The sequence below is a fragment of the Poecilia reticulata genome, chromosome 3, assembly GCF_904066995.2.
Source record: "Poecilia reticulata chromosome 3, P_reticulata-male-v2, whole genome shotgun sequence".
NCBI lineage: Eukaryota > Metazoa > Chordata > Actinopteri > Cyprinodontiformes > Poeciliidae > Poecilia > Poecilia reticulata.
This window is the reverse complement of record NC_088832.1, coordinates 18,557,986-18,577,054: the sequence shown is the minus strand read 5'-3', so window position 1 is coordinate 18,577,054 and position 19,069 is coordinate 18,557,986. Positions and strand designations below refer to the sequence as shown.

The following is a 19,069-nucleotide window of genomic DNA, read 5'->3' as shown; positions in this document are numbered from 1 at the left end:
GGGACTCTGGAGGGACACTAGGGGACTCTGGAGGGACACTAGGGGACTCTGGAGGGACACTAGGGACTCTGGAGGGACACTAGGGGACTCTGGAGGGACACTAGGGGACTCTGGAGGGACACTAGGGGACTCTGGAGGGACACTAGGGAGGGGACACTAGGGACTCTGGAGGGACACTAGGGGACTCTGGAGGGACACTAGGGGACTCTGGAGGGACACTAGGGGACTCTGGAGGGACACTAGGGGACTCTGGAGGGACACTAGGGGACTCTGGAAGGACACTAGGGGACTCTGGAAGGACACTAGGGGACTCTGGAAGGACACTAGGGGACTCTGGAAGGACACTAGGGGACTCTGGAAGGACACTAGGGGACTCAGGAAGGACACTAGGGACTCTGGAAGGACACTAGGGGACTCTGGAAGGACACTAGGGGACTCTGGAAGGACACTAGGGGACTCTGGAAGGACACTAGGGGACTCTGGAAGGACACTAGGGGACTCTGGAAGGACACTAGGGGACTCTGGAAGGACACTAGGGGACTCTGGAAGGACACTAGGGGACTCTGGAAGGACACTAGGGGACTCTGGAAGGACACTAGGGGACTCTGGAAGGACACTAGGGGACTCTGGAAGGACACTAGGGGACTCTGGAAGCCGCACGCCGGCAGCGGGCGCAGGAAGCTCGGGGAGCCGCACGCCGGCAGCGGGCGCAGGAAGCTCGGGGAGCCGCACGCCGGCAGCGGGCGCAGGAAGCTCGGGGAGCCGCACGCCGGCAGCGGGCGCAGGAAGCTCGGGGAGCCGCACGCCGGCAGCGGGCGCAGGAAGCTCGGGGAGCCGCACGCCGGCAGCGGGCGCAGGAAGCTCGGGGAGCCGCACGCCGGCAGCGGGCGCAGGAAGCTCGGGGAGCCGGGCTGTGGCGGCCGGAGACGGGCAGGCTGCGGTAATAGGTGGAGCTGGCTTAGGTCTCGCAGCCAGCACAGCCTTTACCGTCTTCAGCTCCAATTCTACCTCCTGGTAAAATTCCACCAAGCCCAACCGAGGAAGGAGCTGGATCCACCTGTCCAGCTGGATCGCCATACGTGTGGCGGCGTTGAGGCGGCTGAACGGTGAATATGGTTTACTTATTTCCTCGTCGTATCTCCTGATCTCCCTCCACAGGGAACGACGGTCTGCTGGGTCCATGATGCGATGCGTTTCTCACCGGTCGTGGTCGGGTCCTTCTGTCATGAGGCGGTGGTTTACGGTGAGTGAGATGACGCTTAGGCCCAGGTTGTGATGGAAAATGATGAATTTAATGACAAGGATCAACAACAAGGAACAACGGGGAAACAGCACGAGGAAAACTGGCAGCACGGAGACAGGTGACATCAATGAGCATTCAATTGACAAACTATGACAAGCGATAGACAAGGACCCGACGAAGAATACAGACAACAGGGGAGACTAAATACACACGGGGCAATCACGGGAACGAGACACACCTGGGAGACAATCAACGGGGAAAGACGCAGAGACAGGACCAACAGGGAACAGAATCACACAGAAACTAGAAAATAAACACATAGAACCACGGATCATGACAGTTTTACAATTTTGATTCCTCGTCTGTTCCATTGTTTTGACGAGTGTTCATGAGTCAGGATAAAATTAGAGCACAGCATCACCCTAAAATGATGCTTTTACCACATCCTTATATAATGTGTGTAGTAAAAATTAAAAATGTGTCCTACAATTTTAATTGTACTTGCACATAACATGTCATTTCTAAAGTAGCTTTTCAGCACAAAGACTCTAAAAATATTAGTGTTGCCATGAAACAAATATAAAAACATATTCTGAAGACACAACAACAAATAACATGTTTTTTTTGTTTTTTTTTTATGACTTTTACTTCAGAGTCATCATGTAAAAAAAAAGATGCAAGATGTGATTGATGAAATAAATCAAACATAGAACACTTCTAGGAGAATTATGTCAGGATGGCAGCTAATTCTTTTAATGTAAAATCTGTATGTGTGATTTTGCTTTTGATATTCTCCCTTTAAAAGTGTGAGTTATCTATGGAGCATGAATGCATTGAATGACCAAACTGAATGATGAGATATCCTTGAGTTTACATCAGAGTGCATATTATCTGTTCTAGATCTTGATTTTATTGGTTTTCTTTGCATGAAAGACTTTAAAAATGTGATGAAAAAGCAAATAATGTTTTGAAGACCTTTTCTTTCATTTCCTGAATATTGAATTTTGCTGCTTTGTTTTTAACACAGCTTTAAACCCAGTGAATATGATAAGTCAGTACTGGGTTTCTTTTCAGTCATGCTGTCAAAATTTGCTCTTTATATCCCATTTTCTCAGTCTCAAACACTAAAACTCTCTTTATAGAGCATCATTTGTTAATTAAATAACCCTGTATGTCAGAAAACACACGACTTAGTCAATTTAGAGCCTCCAAATGTGAAGTCAACTTAGCAAAATAAATTAATGATGTGTGAAATGGATACTGGTAGGAACAAAGGAGGACTATAAAATGATCTCAATTAAATTTTTTTGCATGTCTTATTGCTGTTAAGATGTTTGACCTGATGAAGATCCGGGTAGCATCTAAATGCAGCGAAGGTCGAGTGTGCAGGTTTCTCTCTATCCATATCACAAGCTTTTGTCATCCTTTATATTTGTGCGACAAAAAAAATTCTTCATTCAGGAACAAAAGAGGAAAAAGAACTGAATTTATTTGTGATCCAGTCAAATTAGAATGTAAGATGGACAGACTGAACTTAACAAAACAGAGCTGCATTTTCTTCAAAAACCCTCATATAAACTGAAATTCAGAAACAGCTGATTCAGAGAGAAGAAGGGGTTGTAAGGAGGGGTGAGGAAGTTGTTCTGTACATAAAGTACTGGAAACTGCTAAATTAGTGCATGCAATGTTAACATCGCATCTATTGGCTATTCATGTCTTGTAAGCTAATAATATATTCAGCCTGCTGGATGGAGTTTCACAAACCCGTTACACTTGGTAGCACTCCAAATGCAAAAGGTCACAGAAAGCTATGGAGGTGTTTTAATGACAGAGAAAATTGAGGAAAAGGTGGGTTCATTGCAAATGACATCATTGCAAAATGCAACAATAATGAAGAAAACCTGTTTACTTCTTAATAAGGTGCTGCCTTAATGGTCAGGGAAAGAAGGTGTGTATGACTGAGGTAAAGATGATTAGATGAGAGAAGTACCTTGCAACTGAAACTTAGTGTGAAACTCCAGACTCTATTTAAATGATTTAAAAGTTTTTACTTTGAAAATGTCAGCACATCCAGGTGCTGAGGATGAAGGTGAGGAATACGAATAGCATAAACACTGGAAATATTCAGATGTCTGTACAACACAGGACAGAAGGACAGAGAAACAAAAAGTCAGGCACGGCCGTGCATCTAGATGATCTGGATTTCTGATATGGTTTAGCTTGCCATGTGCAGCAGCAACTGTATTAGTGTGATTACGGCAATGTCTTTGCAAATGCTCTCTGGTTGGTTTGGTCTTGAACTTAGTCTCCTGGTCTTGTCTAGGTTTCAGATGGTTTTGACTGCAACTCTAGATGGGAGGGAAGGACTGGGAAAAGCTGGGCAGCATGGGTGACCGAGCTACTTGCCTGTCATTGCCATTCCATCCAAGTTTTGTTTTCCTCTCCTTCCCCCCAAGAAATGCCTATTTAAAATGTTTTACATGTTTTTAAAACTGTCCACTCTATGAAATCTTTAGAAATGAGTGTGTTTGTGAATGCTTGTCTCTCTCGAGGAGAGGTGGCCAAGTACCGTCCTCGAGAACTACTATCCTGCAACTTTTGCTTTTCTGCTCCAACACGCCTGAATCAAGTCGCTGAATTCTCTTCATCAGCATGCCATTCAGCTCTGCAGTGCCTGGTAACATTCATTTGATTCAGGTATGTTGGAGCATGCATGCATCTAAAAGTTGTAGGATAGTAGCTCTCCAGGACTGGAGTTGGAGCTTGTCCATGGTGACACCCCACCTCTCACCTGAAGACCATCAGGATCAATTCCCACAGCCCATGCATTGCTGCACAGACATAAGCAGCAATGGATAGATGTTTTAATGGTTTTGATTTACAATAAACCCAGAAAACTGTTGAAATTCTTCAAATGACAGAAATATAACTAAATCTGACACTTTCAGATAAAGAACAGAGCTGTCGCATCTTGTTTTCCGTCGCATCTGTGACAGTTTGCCCACAGACAGCTTTTCTAATGGCCGCCTCTTTTATCTAGGCATTGACTTCATTTCATGCCCCTTTTGACAAAATAACTCTCCACATTAGAGAGATAACAAATGCCATCACACACTCTGAAGAATCATAGTTTGGGGCACAAACACTGGAGAAGATATCTTTAACTCAGTTAGAGCGGATGAAGTACCTGAATAAAATTTACCGTGTAAGCAGGTGATTATTTTTATTTTTATTTTTTTTTTTCTTGGTTGTGGTGGAGTAGCAAATATTGCTTTGAGGCAACTTTTCAGATATCACAAGCATTTGATTAGCTGCGATGGATGCTGACTTGCATAAACATTGGCAGAGAGATGACTTTCAGAGTGAGCAGTCTGATAACGTTCAAGTAAATTAACTCAAACTGATCTATTATTTTTTTTGTTTGTTTCAAACCGTTGTATCTACTTTATTTGCTGGTAGTTTTTTGTGTTGTATTAGCAACAAAACTAAGAGACCAAATTTATTTTTATTACTGCAATTTGTCTTCTGGTAGTTTTGATTGTACATTATTTACAATGGCTGCAGAATGTAAGAGCACATCTCTGTGGTTTCTGGATAATTGGATCTCTTTTTTTCGATCACTGCTTGGAACATGATGTGCTTTGACCTTGTGTTTGTTACCGTTTTTCTCTGAAAGAAACATCTAGATGAGTATAAAGGTTCTTCTCTTTCATTCAACCTTTCCACTGGCTCTGGCTAATGCAGTGTATTGTATCGAGACATAAATGCATTTCTGTAACAATGCTTCCCAGAAACCCCCACAGACGTCTATCCATTTACATTTTCTTAACTGAAATTTGATCCATTTTCATCAAAATAAAACAGTTCCACTAAATAGAGACTGAACTCTCACTGTTACTGGCATTTCAAACAGACTGAAGGAGGAAAAAAAATTTTTTTTGGTTTGGGTCAAATGTCTTCAAGTGGAACTGTAGCTTTTTTTATTCAATAATGGGAAGTGGAAGATAAATTTTTCATGCATAGGATTTCTCTGACCCATACTGTACGTTTGATGTTGCTAATAAAGCAAATCTAGATGATTCATTAACTTGAGTATTTGACTTAAATGGACAAAATTACTAAATTACTTGAAAAATAATGTTTGTAATATCAGGACTTCATAAAACTAAAAAGACCCAAACTGAGTTGCATCTTTTCTAAAACCAAAAACAACAACAACAACAACAACAACAACAAAAATGTGCATGACTGCTAAGCAAATACCACATTAGCAAAGTCAGGAGATGTAAAGTACAAGCTCATAACAAATTAGTATTTTAAATTAGTAAAAAATGTGTGTTTTGCCTGCAAAGGTCTATTTGTATACCTGCAACCTTAACAGAAATAATTGGTCAGATGGATGGATAGAAAAGGTGAAAAACGTTATTGTGGACACAAAATTTCATAAATTCAAATCGTTATCATTCACCCAGTTTCTAGATTTGTTCTACTATTTGCACTATTGAAATAAGTGCACTGACAGAATCACTGGGGGCAAAACAAAATGAGCTCAGAGAAAAGAAAGACGCTTATATTCTGGGGAGATGAGTGGGCTCTGCTTTTTACTCAGAGCCCACTTATTGATGTAAGTAAACAGTTTAGACTTGAGGGATACGGCAGCAGTGTTAGTCAACAAGTCACAAATGGATGAATGGATGGAAGGATGAATGGACGGATGGACGCAAAAAGCTTTCATTACTTCCTCTTAGTGCTCCGTTATATGGGAATGAGGGATATTCTGGGGTTTGCAGGGGGATGCTACATCCTCAGCACAAGGCAACAATGAAGACTATTCCCAAGTCATGTTCATTGTAAGTTTTACTGTCAAGTACATAGTGATCCTTCTCATCTCATTTTGTCGGCACCAGAGAGGAACCACATGGAGATGCAGCTGGTGTAACAACCCTCTCAGAGAGGTAACCGAGTCTCTACCCACACAGACAAAAATCTAGTCACTCCAGCTCCATCATGCACTCCTCTGCAAGGACTCGAAAATCCCACATCACCTATGTTCACTAAAGGCTAAAAGGTTTCCACGCCTACTCTTTACACCACGGTAACAATACCACCTTTAAAGGGAAGGGCCTCCTACACTTGCAGTCCCTATTAGCCCACAGGCATGTTTCCATGTATGATGAGTTCGTGTGAACATCTGAAGGATAGCGCTAGCAGGATCGGCTGCACGTTACCAGGCAGGTTCTCTATCTCTCGGATGCTATAATTAGCGAGACAGTGCTCCCCTGATATTCAATAGGAGGAGCTGCATAAATCAGTAGTCGGAGAATTAAGCCTCATCCGGCTCAGTTCTGACAGATGGATCGGACCGCTCTCCAAATCAGATCATTCTAGGTGTAATTGTTGTTAATTAACTACCTGCAGGTCTGTAAGTAGTCTTTTTTCAAACGTTGTTTAATGAAAAGCAGATATTAACCAATCAGCTGTCTCACCTTATTTTGAACACACAAATGCAGACAGATCTGGCTTCATGCTGCACCTCTATGGTTTTTACATCAGATTTGACACCCTGCTGATGTTCCCCTGCCTCCCACTTCTGTCTGAAGTGCCTGCTGTGCTGGTGTCGGCCCCTATCTTATCTGGAGAACGATGTAATGAGCCTATGCAGACTAAGAAGGAGAACCAGTCGCTGCAACTGCTGCCAAAAGCTACGACTGTGAGAGAAGGCGTGCGCACAGTCAGGTTGTCAGCTCGCACATCATCTAAATCTTTCTAAAACAAGAAGAATAATGGACATGAATAAATAAAAATATACTTTACCATCAAACATAGCCCCTGGAAGTTGTCACTTATTGTAAAGTTCAACAAGTTTGTTTGCTTCTACCACATGAAATTCCTTGATTATTCATTTTTATCCAAGGTTTTTTTAGTTGGTATGTTTAACAAAACTGTTACACAATTCATATTAGATAATTTACACCAGATATGTTTTTTTCACTAATTTCCCTTTCCACCTCTTGTCAAAGCTTATTCAAACAATCTATCAATCTCACAAACACAGAAACACCAACCGGTTTTTAATCTGCATCTGAATTGTGGCTTGCACCATAACACATCATGTAAAATTATGTATTTAGTCGGTATGTAAGGAATAATGGAAGTCATATCAGAACATTATTTGGCCGCACTGTAAAAGGAAAATGACAGCAGCTGCGTATCCGCCTGTTGATTTTCTGGTTGCAGACAAAAAGAAAACCTGTAACCACATGCATATTCATTTGCTCCAGTGTTTTTGCGAGCACCTTCAGAAAAAATATCTTAACCTTTACTTTATCTTGTTTTGTGAAAATAAAATGTAATGATGGAGAAATATGCACAAATTATGCTCTGGGAGCTGATAAGTAAAAAAAGGTATTTTTTCTTTCTCTGGACAGATGGAAAGTTGATAAATTAATGGAAATTTTAGAAGAGGATAAAAAGGATAAAGTACCACAAAGAACATCATCTCGAAAACCAAGTCAAAGTTTTTGTTGACCTCAATTGCAGTCAAGAACCTTTGTAAAAATAATATTATGCATATCTTATGCAATGAAGGCCAAAGATTATTTTCTATAGTCTTCCACAATGCAGCTTTTTTTTAATCCATTAACAGGAAGTTTAACTCTATGACATATTTGAGCTGCTGAGGCAACTCAAATATTTCTGAGAACTATTGAAAGTATGTCAGCACATTCAAAAAATGAAATAAATAAGCTGCTGAGTAACACTTAGCTCTGGAAGCTGAATCACAAACTAGTAAGTGGGGAAAGCTGACAATTTCCATTACTGTCCGTTTTACTGAGATTTACATGGAATTGCACATTTTACTGTGACTCCCACTAAAATAGCTTTCAATCCAAAAACTTGTTCCAGAGAGCCTTTTCCAAGAAGTTGAAGATTGACAAACCTGTCATAGTCTTGACAGATCTCGCCCACGGCTATCAGGGCCTTTAAGTACTCATTGGGTTGGTACGGGTTAATGTAGTGCAATGAGCAGCTGTTCCTGGGGTCTCCATTGGACGCCGTGAAGTCAATTGCGACCTGACAGGAGGAAATGACAAAGTAGGTGTGTCACAAATGTGACAGAATAAGGCGTTCCTCTAAAGTGCCCACATAAAACCACAGGTCTAGTCAAAATATCGTATTCACACATATTTGGACTTCCCAAATATGAGAAGCATTCTAAGTTATTCTACCAATTTCACTGTTAATTCCGGTCAATGTCAAAATACTTCTTATACGAATAAACTGATTTTGCAAATTTGAAAAGTCAAAAAAAAAAAAAAAACTCATGAGGCAATCAGTCGGCGTCAAATCCACCGACTGATTGTTGATATTTGGGGAAAAATGTGAATGAATTATTTTATTTGACCTTTTGATGTAGTGTATGGCTTGTGTTCCTCTAAGTACTCCTTTGATTGGTTAATTGGAACCTCATGACCTGAAAACACAGGCGTTACCTGAACCACCTGTTAACCTTTTAACCCTTGTGCATGCGAGGACTGAGGCAAATGTGGAGGACTGTAGCAAATGATACAAGTTTTATGTGTGTGGGGTCAGTTAGACCCCATTTCTACATTCAAGGGTTATCCAGAAAACACAAGAGAACTAAGGTAGAACAGCTGTGTTGGACCAAAATGAGGCATCTTTTTTGGTTCTGGAGGTTCTGGTGCGTAAGCAGACAGATTAATGTCGGTTCCACACTTTGGTTCCATCTACTTTTTTCAAGATAATCTCATTAGATTCTGGTAATTCATAGAATCTAGTAATTAGATTATTGACCATTCACCCCCACTCATAAAACCATTCATTGTTGCTTGTTAGCGTTTATCTTTTTGAATGTGTATTTGTTTCGCTCTGCTTAACAATAGAAAATTGTTTGATTGTAAATGTAATTATTGATTAATATTTAGTTGAACTGTAATTAATTATGATTATGAATAAACTGAGAAATTTACAGGAGTCTACTTGTGCTTTTTTTTGCAGGTAGATTGCTCAATGGAAAAGGTGACAAATTAATCATTGATAAAGATTAGAGAGCTACACTGATTGATTTACAAACATTGATATGGGTGTTGTTTGACAGAACCTATTATCGATATACTTGGCAGACCTTTATGTTGTTTGCGAAAAAATATTTTAGCAGTAAGGAAAGCCAGAATAAGCTTATTGTTATTAATTATTTATTGAAACAAACTATGATCAAAGGTAAATACTTCAATATTTTACACCTACATCGACTGAAGAAAAGCTATAGCTCCCATACATAGTACATGCAAATAGCTGCTTTCACCACATCCAGCAACAACAGAAGGAGAAGAAGCTTTACAGAGGGCAAAGGTCACAAAATTGAAAACAGTTTCTGTATCGCCTTGAGGCTGGTAACAATGAAAGTAGCTCTGCACATAAAGAAAATGCTGTCAGGAGTCAGTACAAAACATGCTGTGTTTTCCTAATGCAGAAAATGTGTAGATATTAAATCTAGATAACTTTGCAGAATTATGCCACCCTGTAGCCATGTGAAAATGGCATCTTGTAAATACAGATTGCACAGCTCACCGTAAAATGAATCTGGCATCCTCCCATGATGTAATCCAAGAAGGAGTAGACTCTGTGAAGCTGAAAGGAAAATAAAAAAAAAACAAATGAACATTTCCATCATGTCAATCCTCAGGACAGTTTTCATCGTAGGTTTATGATCTGCAACAGAATGATCACCTACGCTAACAGGATGTACGCTTCAATAAAGCAAAATTAAACTTAGAATTGGATTGACTGTAATGTGGGAAAGCAGACAACACTGCTTGTAAAAACAATGAATTAAAATGTATGAAGAAATCTGCTTTTAAATTACTTTTTTGTTTGTAAAACATGTTTTATAGTGCAGATTACAGTTAGATGGCAACAGGCTGAGACGGTGGCTGAAACATCTTTGCTTCTTCCAAACTGTTTTGATAGATATTATATGTTTCTGCAGCTGATTCCTACCTTCAAGTCACTGAGAATGACAACTCCTGAATTTTTATAGTTTCTCTTCTTCTGTTTGTACTTAGGATTCACACAATCCCACGAAACCTTCAACAAACCAAGTGAAAGACAAAAAAAATATGAAAAACATAAAAACAATCAGAGTAATGCACTCTAATGACATAAAGGCACCGTAACATTTGGTTCATGTCAGATAGATTTCAGCAGCGTGAAGAGAGAGGCTTGTTGGAAATGTTACACAGCCGACTCTCCTCTCTTCTACTTCCCTCTGCTCCGTTCTGCCTCTAAATTCACTGACCTTATTTCCACTGGAAATTTTCTGCATTTCCCTGAATGTGGCATAGAACTCGCCGATGAAATCATGCTTTCCTCTGGAGTCATAATCCCACACTAGGCACTATGACACACAAAAAAACACTGCTTACTCCCTCAGCTTGGCTCTGGAAAATACAGTAATTACACAGCCTGACCAAAGAAAGAAAGCCAGAACTGAGGCAGTGAATAGCTTTGCATTCGTTAAACAGCATGCACCTAGCACATAGAGTTATGTGGAAAACATTTTAATTAAAAATTTTTAAATTGATTTTGCTTAGCGATGCCTTAAAAACCTGCCGTGTCCTTATTTGACTGTATATTCCTAAATAACATCACTTTCTTATATGCTGGGACATACGTTTCGATGACTTGATTGGGCATAATGTTTCTGAGTCTCACACTGGATTCAGGCAGCATTTTATTTCAACTTTAAAGATAAAAGCGTTTTGAGTTCACGTGTGTTTTTGTTGAAAGAACATCTGAGTCAGACAAAGTTCGGATCAGTAGATGGAGGCCTGAAGGAAAACTAGAAACTGGCCAATGAAAATCTGACTTTAATTAAACAAAAAAAACAAAAGAGGACAACTATAAAAAAAAAAGGTTACAAGCTGTCCACTGCATATAAACAATAGTACTAAATTGTGATCTTTAGATTTAAAAAAATGATTGCAAGAGAATCTAGGGTGATCAGGTCAGAAATGACACAAAAAACTGTAATAACGTCATGCGCTTTACGAGTCCCAACAAGAGCAGCGGGCTGAGTGATGCAGCCATTATGCTGGGTGTTTACTGCTCCAAGCTGTGTGGGCAGTGCTTTAATGTGGGGCTGCTTCACTTGCAGGTTCAGTCACATTATGTTCCCAATAAATGAGCTCTTCAGAGGGCATTAATACACAGATTGACCATGATTTCAAACAGCAGTTTATTTTTTCATTAAAATGAATTTGTGACATTGCATTAACGGACCAAATACACTGCGTCTTATTAAGCTGTGCTTTTTTTCTTTTTGTCGTTCTTGTTTATTTGGCCAGGCAGTGTAAAAAAAACAACAACAAAAAAACGTGTCTGTCAAATATAAATCAAAAACAGACTTTCAGCTCTACAGTTGTGGACGTTCAGAGTTCCCTCACTGAGGATTACCTTGAGTTTCCGCTCTTCGTCGCAGCTGCACAGAGATATGAGTGACACTTTAAAGGGCTCCCACACTGGATTCAGGTTGTTTTTTATCACCTGTTAGGATGATGACAACAGCACGTCAGAACCGTAATGACAAAACAGCTTTACACGTTTCCCTCTGGGATGTAGCCCAACCGCTTTGGTACCACTGGAAATTCTATCCAACAAACATAAAATGTGAAAATTAGCTTTGTGTTTCTGATCTTAATAGTAGTTATTGTCACATCAACATTAAAAAAGATACTTGCTGTAATTTCTGCCATTATTTTTGACATTTAATCCCTGTCCACTTCCATCCGGTATCATCAAAGATACTTTAAATCATCTGTTGCATAGTGGATCAAAACACATTTGAAGTCAGCAGATATGACTTGATTCAATACAAAGCACCTTGTAGTGAATAACAGTTTACTGGCATATAGTGATCAATAAATGATCAGCTTTATATGTAAGATACAAGCAACAACAGACGACACACCAGCTTTTTAAAGGGCTGCACCATTTCACAGCAAAACATTTCACTTGCTACTCTTTGTGATTCTTAATTAAACAAAGGACAGTACGTATCATAGCTGTGGGGTAAACTCCAAAGTGAGATTAATCCAAAATGCACTGACTACCTCAGTTCTGTGGACAAGCTGTTCTGTCCCATCGTCGTTCATTCGAAATATTTCCAGAAATGGGTCTGACTTGCTGAAGAGATCCTGTGACAGAAGACACAAGAAAACTGGTAGTACAGTGGTTTATGTGAGAGACTTGATGTGAAATTTCTCAGAAATCAATTTCTAAAACACCTTCAGGAATTTGTTTCCTAGCTTTTGCCTTTTAAATCGGAGGTAAAGTTCTGTTTAGCATAAGAACAAATGACCACGTCCAAACTCTGATCTACAGCATATTTCACACAGTTAATGAGATAGTTTGGCAGACGGCAGCGTTGAAGGTTAATGATTATTTCTCCTCCCCGGCTAAAACGTTCAGTCCTTCTGATTTCAGACATCTTGACACAAAACCTGCAGCATAAATCATAAAACTAGGTGGAGGAGTGAAGCAACAGCAAAATGATGAACTCGTTAAATTTTGGCGAGGATGTGGATAATTCTTTTTAAAGTTGCAAGACACAGAAATGGTAGTTGACAGATTAATTTCTGTCAACTACCATTGACAACCTCTGAATACTTTATTTAGAGGTTGTCGGAAAGTTTGCCTGAAATGAAAGAGAAATTTACAGATGAACTGCATGAAGGCGAAGACACACATATAAAGTTTATTGCACACAACGTATGCCATGTTGAGATCTGAGAACTTCTTATTTTTAACTGAGGTTAAATTTGAGTTTGATTTTTATATTTAGCTTCTGCTCTTTTTCTAACGAAATCTGAGCAGCCCTGTAATCTACTTAACTATTACACATCTACTTAATATTCAAGATTCACTTGTTTAGATTTTTATTTTTTTTTTTACCTTTCATCATGTTCCAGGTAATCAAATTAGCTCAGCTGTGGCTTACATCATAGGTAAATAAACCCAAATAAACCTGCTCAAATATAAACGCATGACATATTTGGCATGCTTTAGCAGTACTTGCGGTGGCCTCTTATTATCTCGTCTGCAAGGCGTCTGAGAGCCGCAGCTATGCAGATTATTTAGGTCAATTGATTCTTCAGGGAGGAAAACAAATAATTACAGTTGTGTACGTCTGCTAGTGTGTATGTTTGTGTGGCTGTGGCACATGGATGTACACGCCAGGAGACAGTTAAGGACGCATTTCCCGCCACATTAGTCAGATAGGTCTCCTGAGGGGTAGTGGGGAAAATAAATGTGAAAAATAAAAATGCTGAGCTGTAGTATCACTTCTGCGTTGCCATCGCAACCAGTGGCCAGTGGGCTACAGCTCCATGGGCTGATGGGAAACGCATGTCATTTAATCTCTGGCTAACATGACATTAATGTTAATCATTAGCCGCTACCACAATCCATAATTAAACTCTCTGTTCAACAGCCCATATCCTTCCGACTTGCTTGAAAATGCTTTAGGATGAAGTAATGCAACTGGAAAAAAGGTGAAAGCTAACTGTTTTAGTGATTTAACTATTAAACGCAGGTGTTTGTGGAGAAATGTCTAACGTGTCACCGTTAGTTAGATGATGCAATGAGACATTTGTGGTTTGAGCTGGAGATGATTATTTACCTTCATTATTAGAACAGGCTTACCAGTGTGATTAGATTCAGGATTATGTTTAGGTCAGAGGTCAGATACAGCATTAACTCACAAACCAAAATGTTCAAACCAGTCTGAATGTGAAGATGTGTCTCAGGTTCCTCTGGCCTTTAAGTTCACTCATCTTTAAGATTCATACGCTCTCCATCTCAAAACCTCATATTTTTATAGAATCAGGATTTGAAATTTTAATTTTCAATGGATTTAGATGTGGGGAATTTTTTTTTTTTTGCATTTGAACACACATTTATTCTAAATATATGAAAGACTGCCTTTAAAAGATATATGTCTTTAATATCTCTGCTTGCCGTTCATTTGTGAACAAGGTTTCTACACATTTTTTATTCAGAATCGATTTTTCCCAAGACTCGTATATTCTGATTTACAGAATGATGTTGGCCATTTGATCAACTGTTTACAATGAATTTACTATACGTGTTACAAATATGCTCCACATCATAGACAAACCGCAAAGCAGTACAATCGATCCAAATGTTTGAATGTTTTGCAGAGACTGCATGATTTATTTCTGAACCTGATTTATCATGCAGATTGCACTAAATATACTCAGATGCAACTGTGTCAATTTAAACCAGCAGATACAGGTAATCTCTTCCTACTTCTGTGTCAGATTGCAGTTGTACTTACTTCACCTACAAGCATAGAAATGGTCACCAGGTAGCAGGTACCAGTCTGCCAGGAAAAACTCCAACATCATCAGTTCTGCTTATTTACAGATGGATATGAAACCTTTTGTTGAAAGTGACAGTAACAGGGTTTTACATTCCTTATTTTAAAAGGCAGCAGTAGAATATTTGAATAGTTCAGCAATATTTGTGGACTGCATTAGTGCAGGGTGGCATGTCTGGTCCCTAATTTAAACCTTTACAAGCAGCAGAACGACTGAACTTCATTTATATGCAGACAGTCAATTAAGACCCATAAATTATGGTTTCCATACATCTAACCTGAACAGTTAGCATTGTGAATTTTCCCCAAGGAATGTAGAAAAGATGTGCCACTAGCAGAAATGTTTATAAGTCCAAGTTAAGTCAAAGTCAAGTCTCCATTGACTGAAATAAATAATTTCTCATGAAATTCATGAATCTATATTATGTATGCCGCTTATGTTGGTGTAGGTCAGGAGAGCAAATCCTTTACTACTTCTCCTTAATTCCAACTTTCCAACTTTAGCAGTTTTAATGTTTTAACATTTAATTAAACATGCAAACAGCTGTCATTTGCTGCTTTAAATAATTTTGAAAATTACGTTAAGAAAAACATTTATCTATGTGAGTAAATAAATTAATGCATTTCTTGTCTAAGAAAGACAAGTAACCGAGATTAATAATGTGTTTTATTTTTTAAGATTCTTATCTGCTAATCTTTGTTCATTCTTAGCACGGTAGAGCATGTAAGCATGCTATTAAATGCAATGCAAATAAGGAGTAGTCCAGGAAGAAATGACAGAGAATGTCCAATGTCTGGATGAAGAACACAAAGTCATTTTATTTAGCGTTCAGCTGAGGAGACATCTGTGCGGTGGTCATTATTATGGAGCCACAGCTAACACGAACAGATTATTATGGAGCTTTAATAGCCTTCCTCCACAGCAAAATATGCAAAACAGTGCAGCAGCTGCCAGAGCTGTTGGTTATGGTTTACAGACTCGCTTGGGGTCATTCCTGGTTATTAAAAATCTAAACTGAGTCTTTATTTTAGCAACCTCAGTATAACTCAAGCCTGAGCGTAAGGCTCAAGTCACCGTCTCAGGCAACAGGACAAACATCAGCCGGGAAAAGAACAATTTATTTAAAATTAATGGAAAACTCACTTTTTGAGCTAACTTTCTACAAGGATGTCAAACTCAGTCAGAGAGGAGACTAAAACTTTAAACATGGACTAGATCTCAAGCCAAACAGTATTAATGTCCATTCATAAAAGTAAAAAAAGCAGTCCTTTAAATGTAATAAGCCAAGTATCAAATAAAAAACAATATGGAACCTAAAAATAATTTGGAAGTTTACGTCACATTCAGCTGCCCTTGCCTTCTCTAACGTTTCAGCATCCATGTTGGGTTTCATCGCCTCTGGTTTCATCTGCCGTTTGCCCCTCCACGCACTGCTACTGCTGTATTATTAGTGGAGTAAGTGGCAAGAGTAAGCATGCGCTTGTTCACAGGTAAGCGGTAAAATTTGCAACATCAACATTCATTGTAATTCACAAGGTCATCTTTAGTGACACAGTAGTTTTTGTTTAAATAAAAAAAAAGATAACTGGAAAAAGTGGATCATTTCTAGAGATGATGAGTCACATCTGCCATTTTGAATCCTACTTCCTTCCTCGTTCTCCAACTCTCTTATCCAACAAAAATCCTCAGATTTCTTGAACGGCAACAGCAGAACAAGCAAACACTGCTTGACATTCAGGTTTGCTGCTGACTGGTTTGCACAGATAAATGGTGATGATTGCTCCAAAGTATACCTGCTCTTTATTCTGACTCAACACAAAACAGCACATTATAATGAGCAAACAGCAAGAAACTGCATGAACAAGACAGACTGAGAAGGTGAACCTCAGTGCCTTCGAGATATATTTTGAAAATTTCATAAGTAATTTAGTAGTAAGTGACATCTTCAAAATTTAAATGAACATTTTTCCTGAAAAGAAATGCAAGTATGCTTTTTTGTTTTTTCCCCCCCCCCCCCCCCCCCCCATCGCTGCTGCCCGCATGTAAGAGTTCAAATAAATTTCCCTGTCAGAGCTGCTGCAAATTTCTTGCCGCAACTCCAAAGCAAAATCCACCTGCCGTCTCGCTGTCTGCACCTTTAGGAATCAAGGTCACTCCATGAAGCTGCTCTCCCAGGGCCCTTTTCCGGAGAACTCAGTGTGACTTGAAATCATCAGAATTGTAAGTAGATGTGAGCTCCCGCTGCCTTTTTGATTGAAATGTGCCCAGGGCAGAGTTTGAACATGTGTGGGCCGGAGCAGCTGAGGTCAGTAACATCCCGCCTTAAAATGGCAGCATATAAAAACACATTTCCCTTTCTGGCAATATGCGATGGGTTGCAATTTGATTTATAGATTGTTGTACTGACATTGATACTGTCATAATCACTTTATTATATTACTGAACTTACTGGCCAATATCATAACAGTATAGTGCAGTATTATCTGAGCTCTTGTGATCTCTAGTGCTTTCCCTTATATTTAGTTAAACAAGTGTGAGTCTTCTCACCTTATCATCCAGCTTCTTAGCACAGAAGGAGAGCTCCACGTAGCCATTGTTGCCAGAAATTTCTTCAGCATGTACCTGAATGACAAATAATAGTTCAAGATTTATCCATTAATGACTCATTTAATATTGTGCTGTTTGTTTTTTTTCCCCAGATAAAACATTTACTCTTTCGGCATTTAATGGACGGTAAAGATGAATGCCAACATTTTAAAGACAAAGGAGAAAATAAGTGATCACTTTTTCATTCAGATATATGAGTTGAAAGAGCATAAAAGCTAATTTGTGATAAAAAAAAAGCATCTCAGCCACATTTTTTTTTTTTAAAAAAAGCAGAAATTACAGTTATAAGGGGAAAAATATTTATGTGATGCTTCTTTAATAACATTTATGAAAGAACATAGCAGCTAAGTGCTGCTGGTCTGATGCACTCAAATAAATGATAGTCAGTGCTACAGTGGAAAGACATCTGCAACTGTCTAAGGAATGCAAAATGCTTAGAAAGATAGGAAAACAAGAAGAAACCAAGAGGTGCATGTGAGGCTCCACTGGCTTCAGCCACTATGTCAAATGTTTACAACCTTAGATTCAGAGAAAGACAAGTATGTCGTTGTTGTTTTTTGGTTTTCTAGGAAGAATGACAGAAGAAAGCCTACTTTATATAAAGGGATATGGGAGCACGACTAAGCATTGGTGTATATACAATTTTTTTCTTGAATGGCTAAGCAGGGACACAGATAATAGAAGGGTGGCACTCTAAAATTACAATTTTATCTGCATTCTTCGACTGCAATAAACAGCAGGCCAACATTTGAAATTAAAAAAAGGGAGAAACAAGATTTTGTATCCTTCAATATAAATTGGTTTTCAGTAAGGAGTTTCCATTTTGAAATGCTAATCAATGTGCGCTACAAACAAAATGATTGACAGCTCTAAGGGTGGTCAGCCACGGTGGCCAGTCAGATTTCAAGGTTTAGTTGGTGTCTCCTTTCCCCGTCCACCTCTGTGACCAAGGTTTGCCGTCTAAACAAACTGCAATACTTCTTGAAAAATAAAAAAAATTGATCTGTAGTATAAAAATGTCACATAAAAAATGTCAAGCAACATGGTAGAGTAGTGATGATTCGATCATAAATTTAAAGAAATTACAGTAAAATAACTGATAAGTTATTGCTTTTTAACACTTTTATATACATTGCTGAATAGTGTGGGTGTATTTAGCTTACCCATGGCTGTGTTTGCTGTCATGATGCTTTAAAAATTTGTTTTAGAGAAGTTTCAATGGACGTTAAAGGCATCTTTTCACAGCTCCACACCTTTGAACCCCAATTTAATTCCTGCACTTTTCATCACATTGACAAGTTAATTCAGGTGAAATTTTGAAATGCTTTTACTTAGCTTGACTGCATGTCCTACAGAAACGGGAAGCCATTAGCGGAAAACTGCGAGACCCCCACTCCCACAGGTAACAGTCTCAACCTGCATCTATAAATCATGAAGAAGTCGAAGTGGACTGTCCAGAGCCGAAGAGTAAAGCTGTTGGAAACTTGCCTTCTAAAAGCTTCCTGTTTTCTTTCTTTAAACTTGCTCAAAAGAAAAAGTTTGGGCCTGTGGTTTTCGAGAATCAGCGAGCATCCTCTGCTGCTCCCACTGTGCTGCTTTTCTCCCACGCTCAGAACCTCAGTTTGTTCTCTGCTCGACTGTGAGAGACTGACAGAAACCTGACATCAAGCTTCAGGAAGTGGAGATGTGCAGCAAGCATGACCGAACCCAGACAAAACCTGACAGTGATGACTTGCATAGTGGAAAACTTGTTTTTTTTATCAGAAAGCATAACAAGACATTGCAATGAGCAACAAGG

General features: G+C 39.2%; 1 protein-coding gene across 1 annotated transcript in view; it reads right to left on the bottom strand.

Annotated features, from left to right (window-relative positions):
* Window positions 1–19,069, bottom strand: part of cpne7 (copine VII) — a 44,433-nt gene that overhangs the window by 13,089 nt on the left and 12,275 nt on the right. Inside the window, exons 6-12 of the mRNA XM_081605177.1 lie at window positions 17,212–17,286; window positions 12,376–12,459; window positions 11,720–11,809; window positions 10,563–10,661; window positions 10,265–10,351; window positions 9,836–9,895; window positions 8,184–8,317 (exon numbers count right to left, since the gene is read on the bottom strand). Coding sequence (XP_081461303.1) covers window positions 8,184–8,317; window positions 9,836–9,895; window positions 10,265–10,351; window positions 10,563–10,661; window positions 11,720–11,809; window positions 12,376–12,459; window positions 17,212–17,286 — 629 coding nt within the window. The remainder of the gene's footprint in view (window positions 1–8,183; window positions 8,318–9,835; window positions 9,896–10,264; window positions 10,352–10,562; window positions 10,662–11,719; window positions 11,810–12,375; window positions 12,460–17,211; window positions 17,287–19,069) is intronic.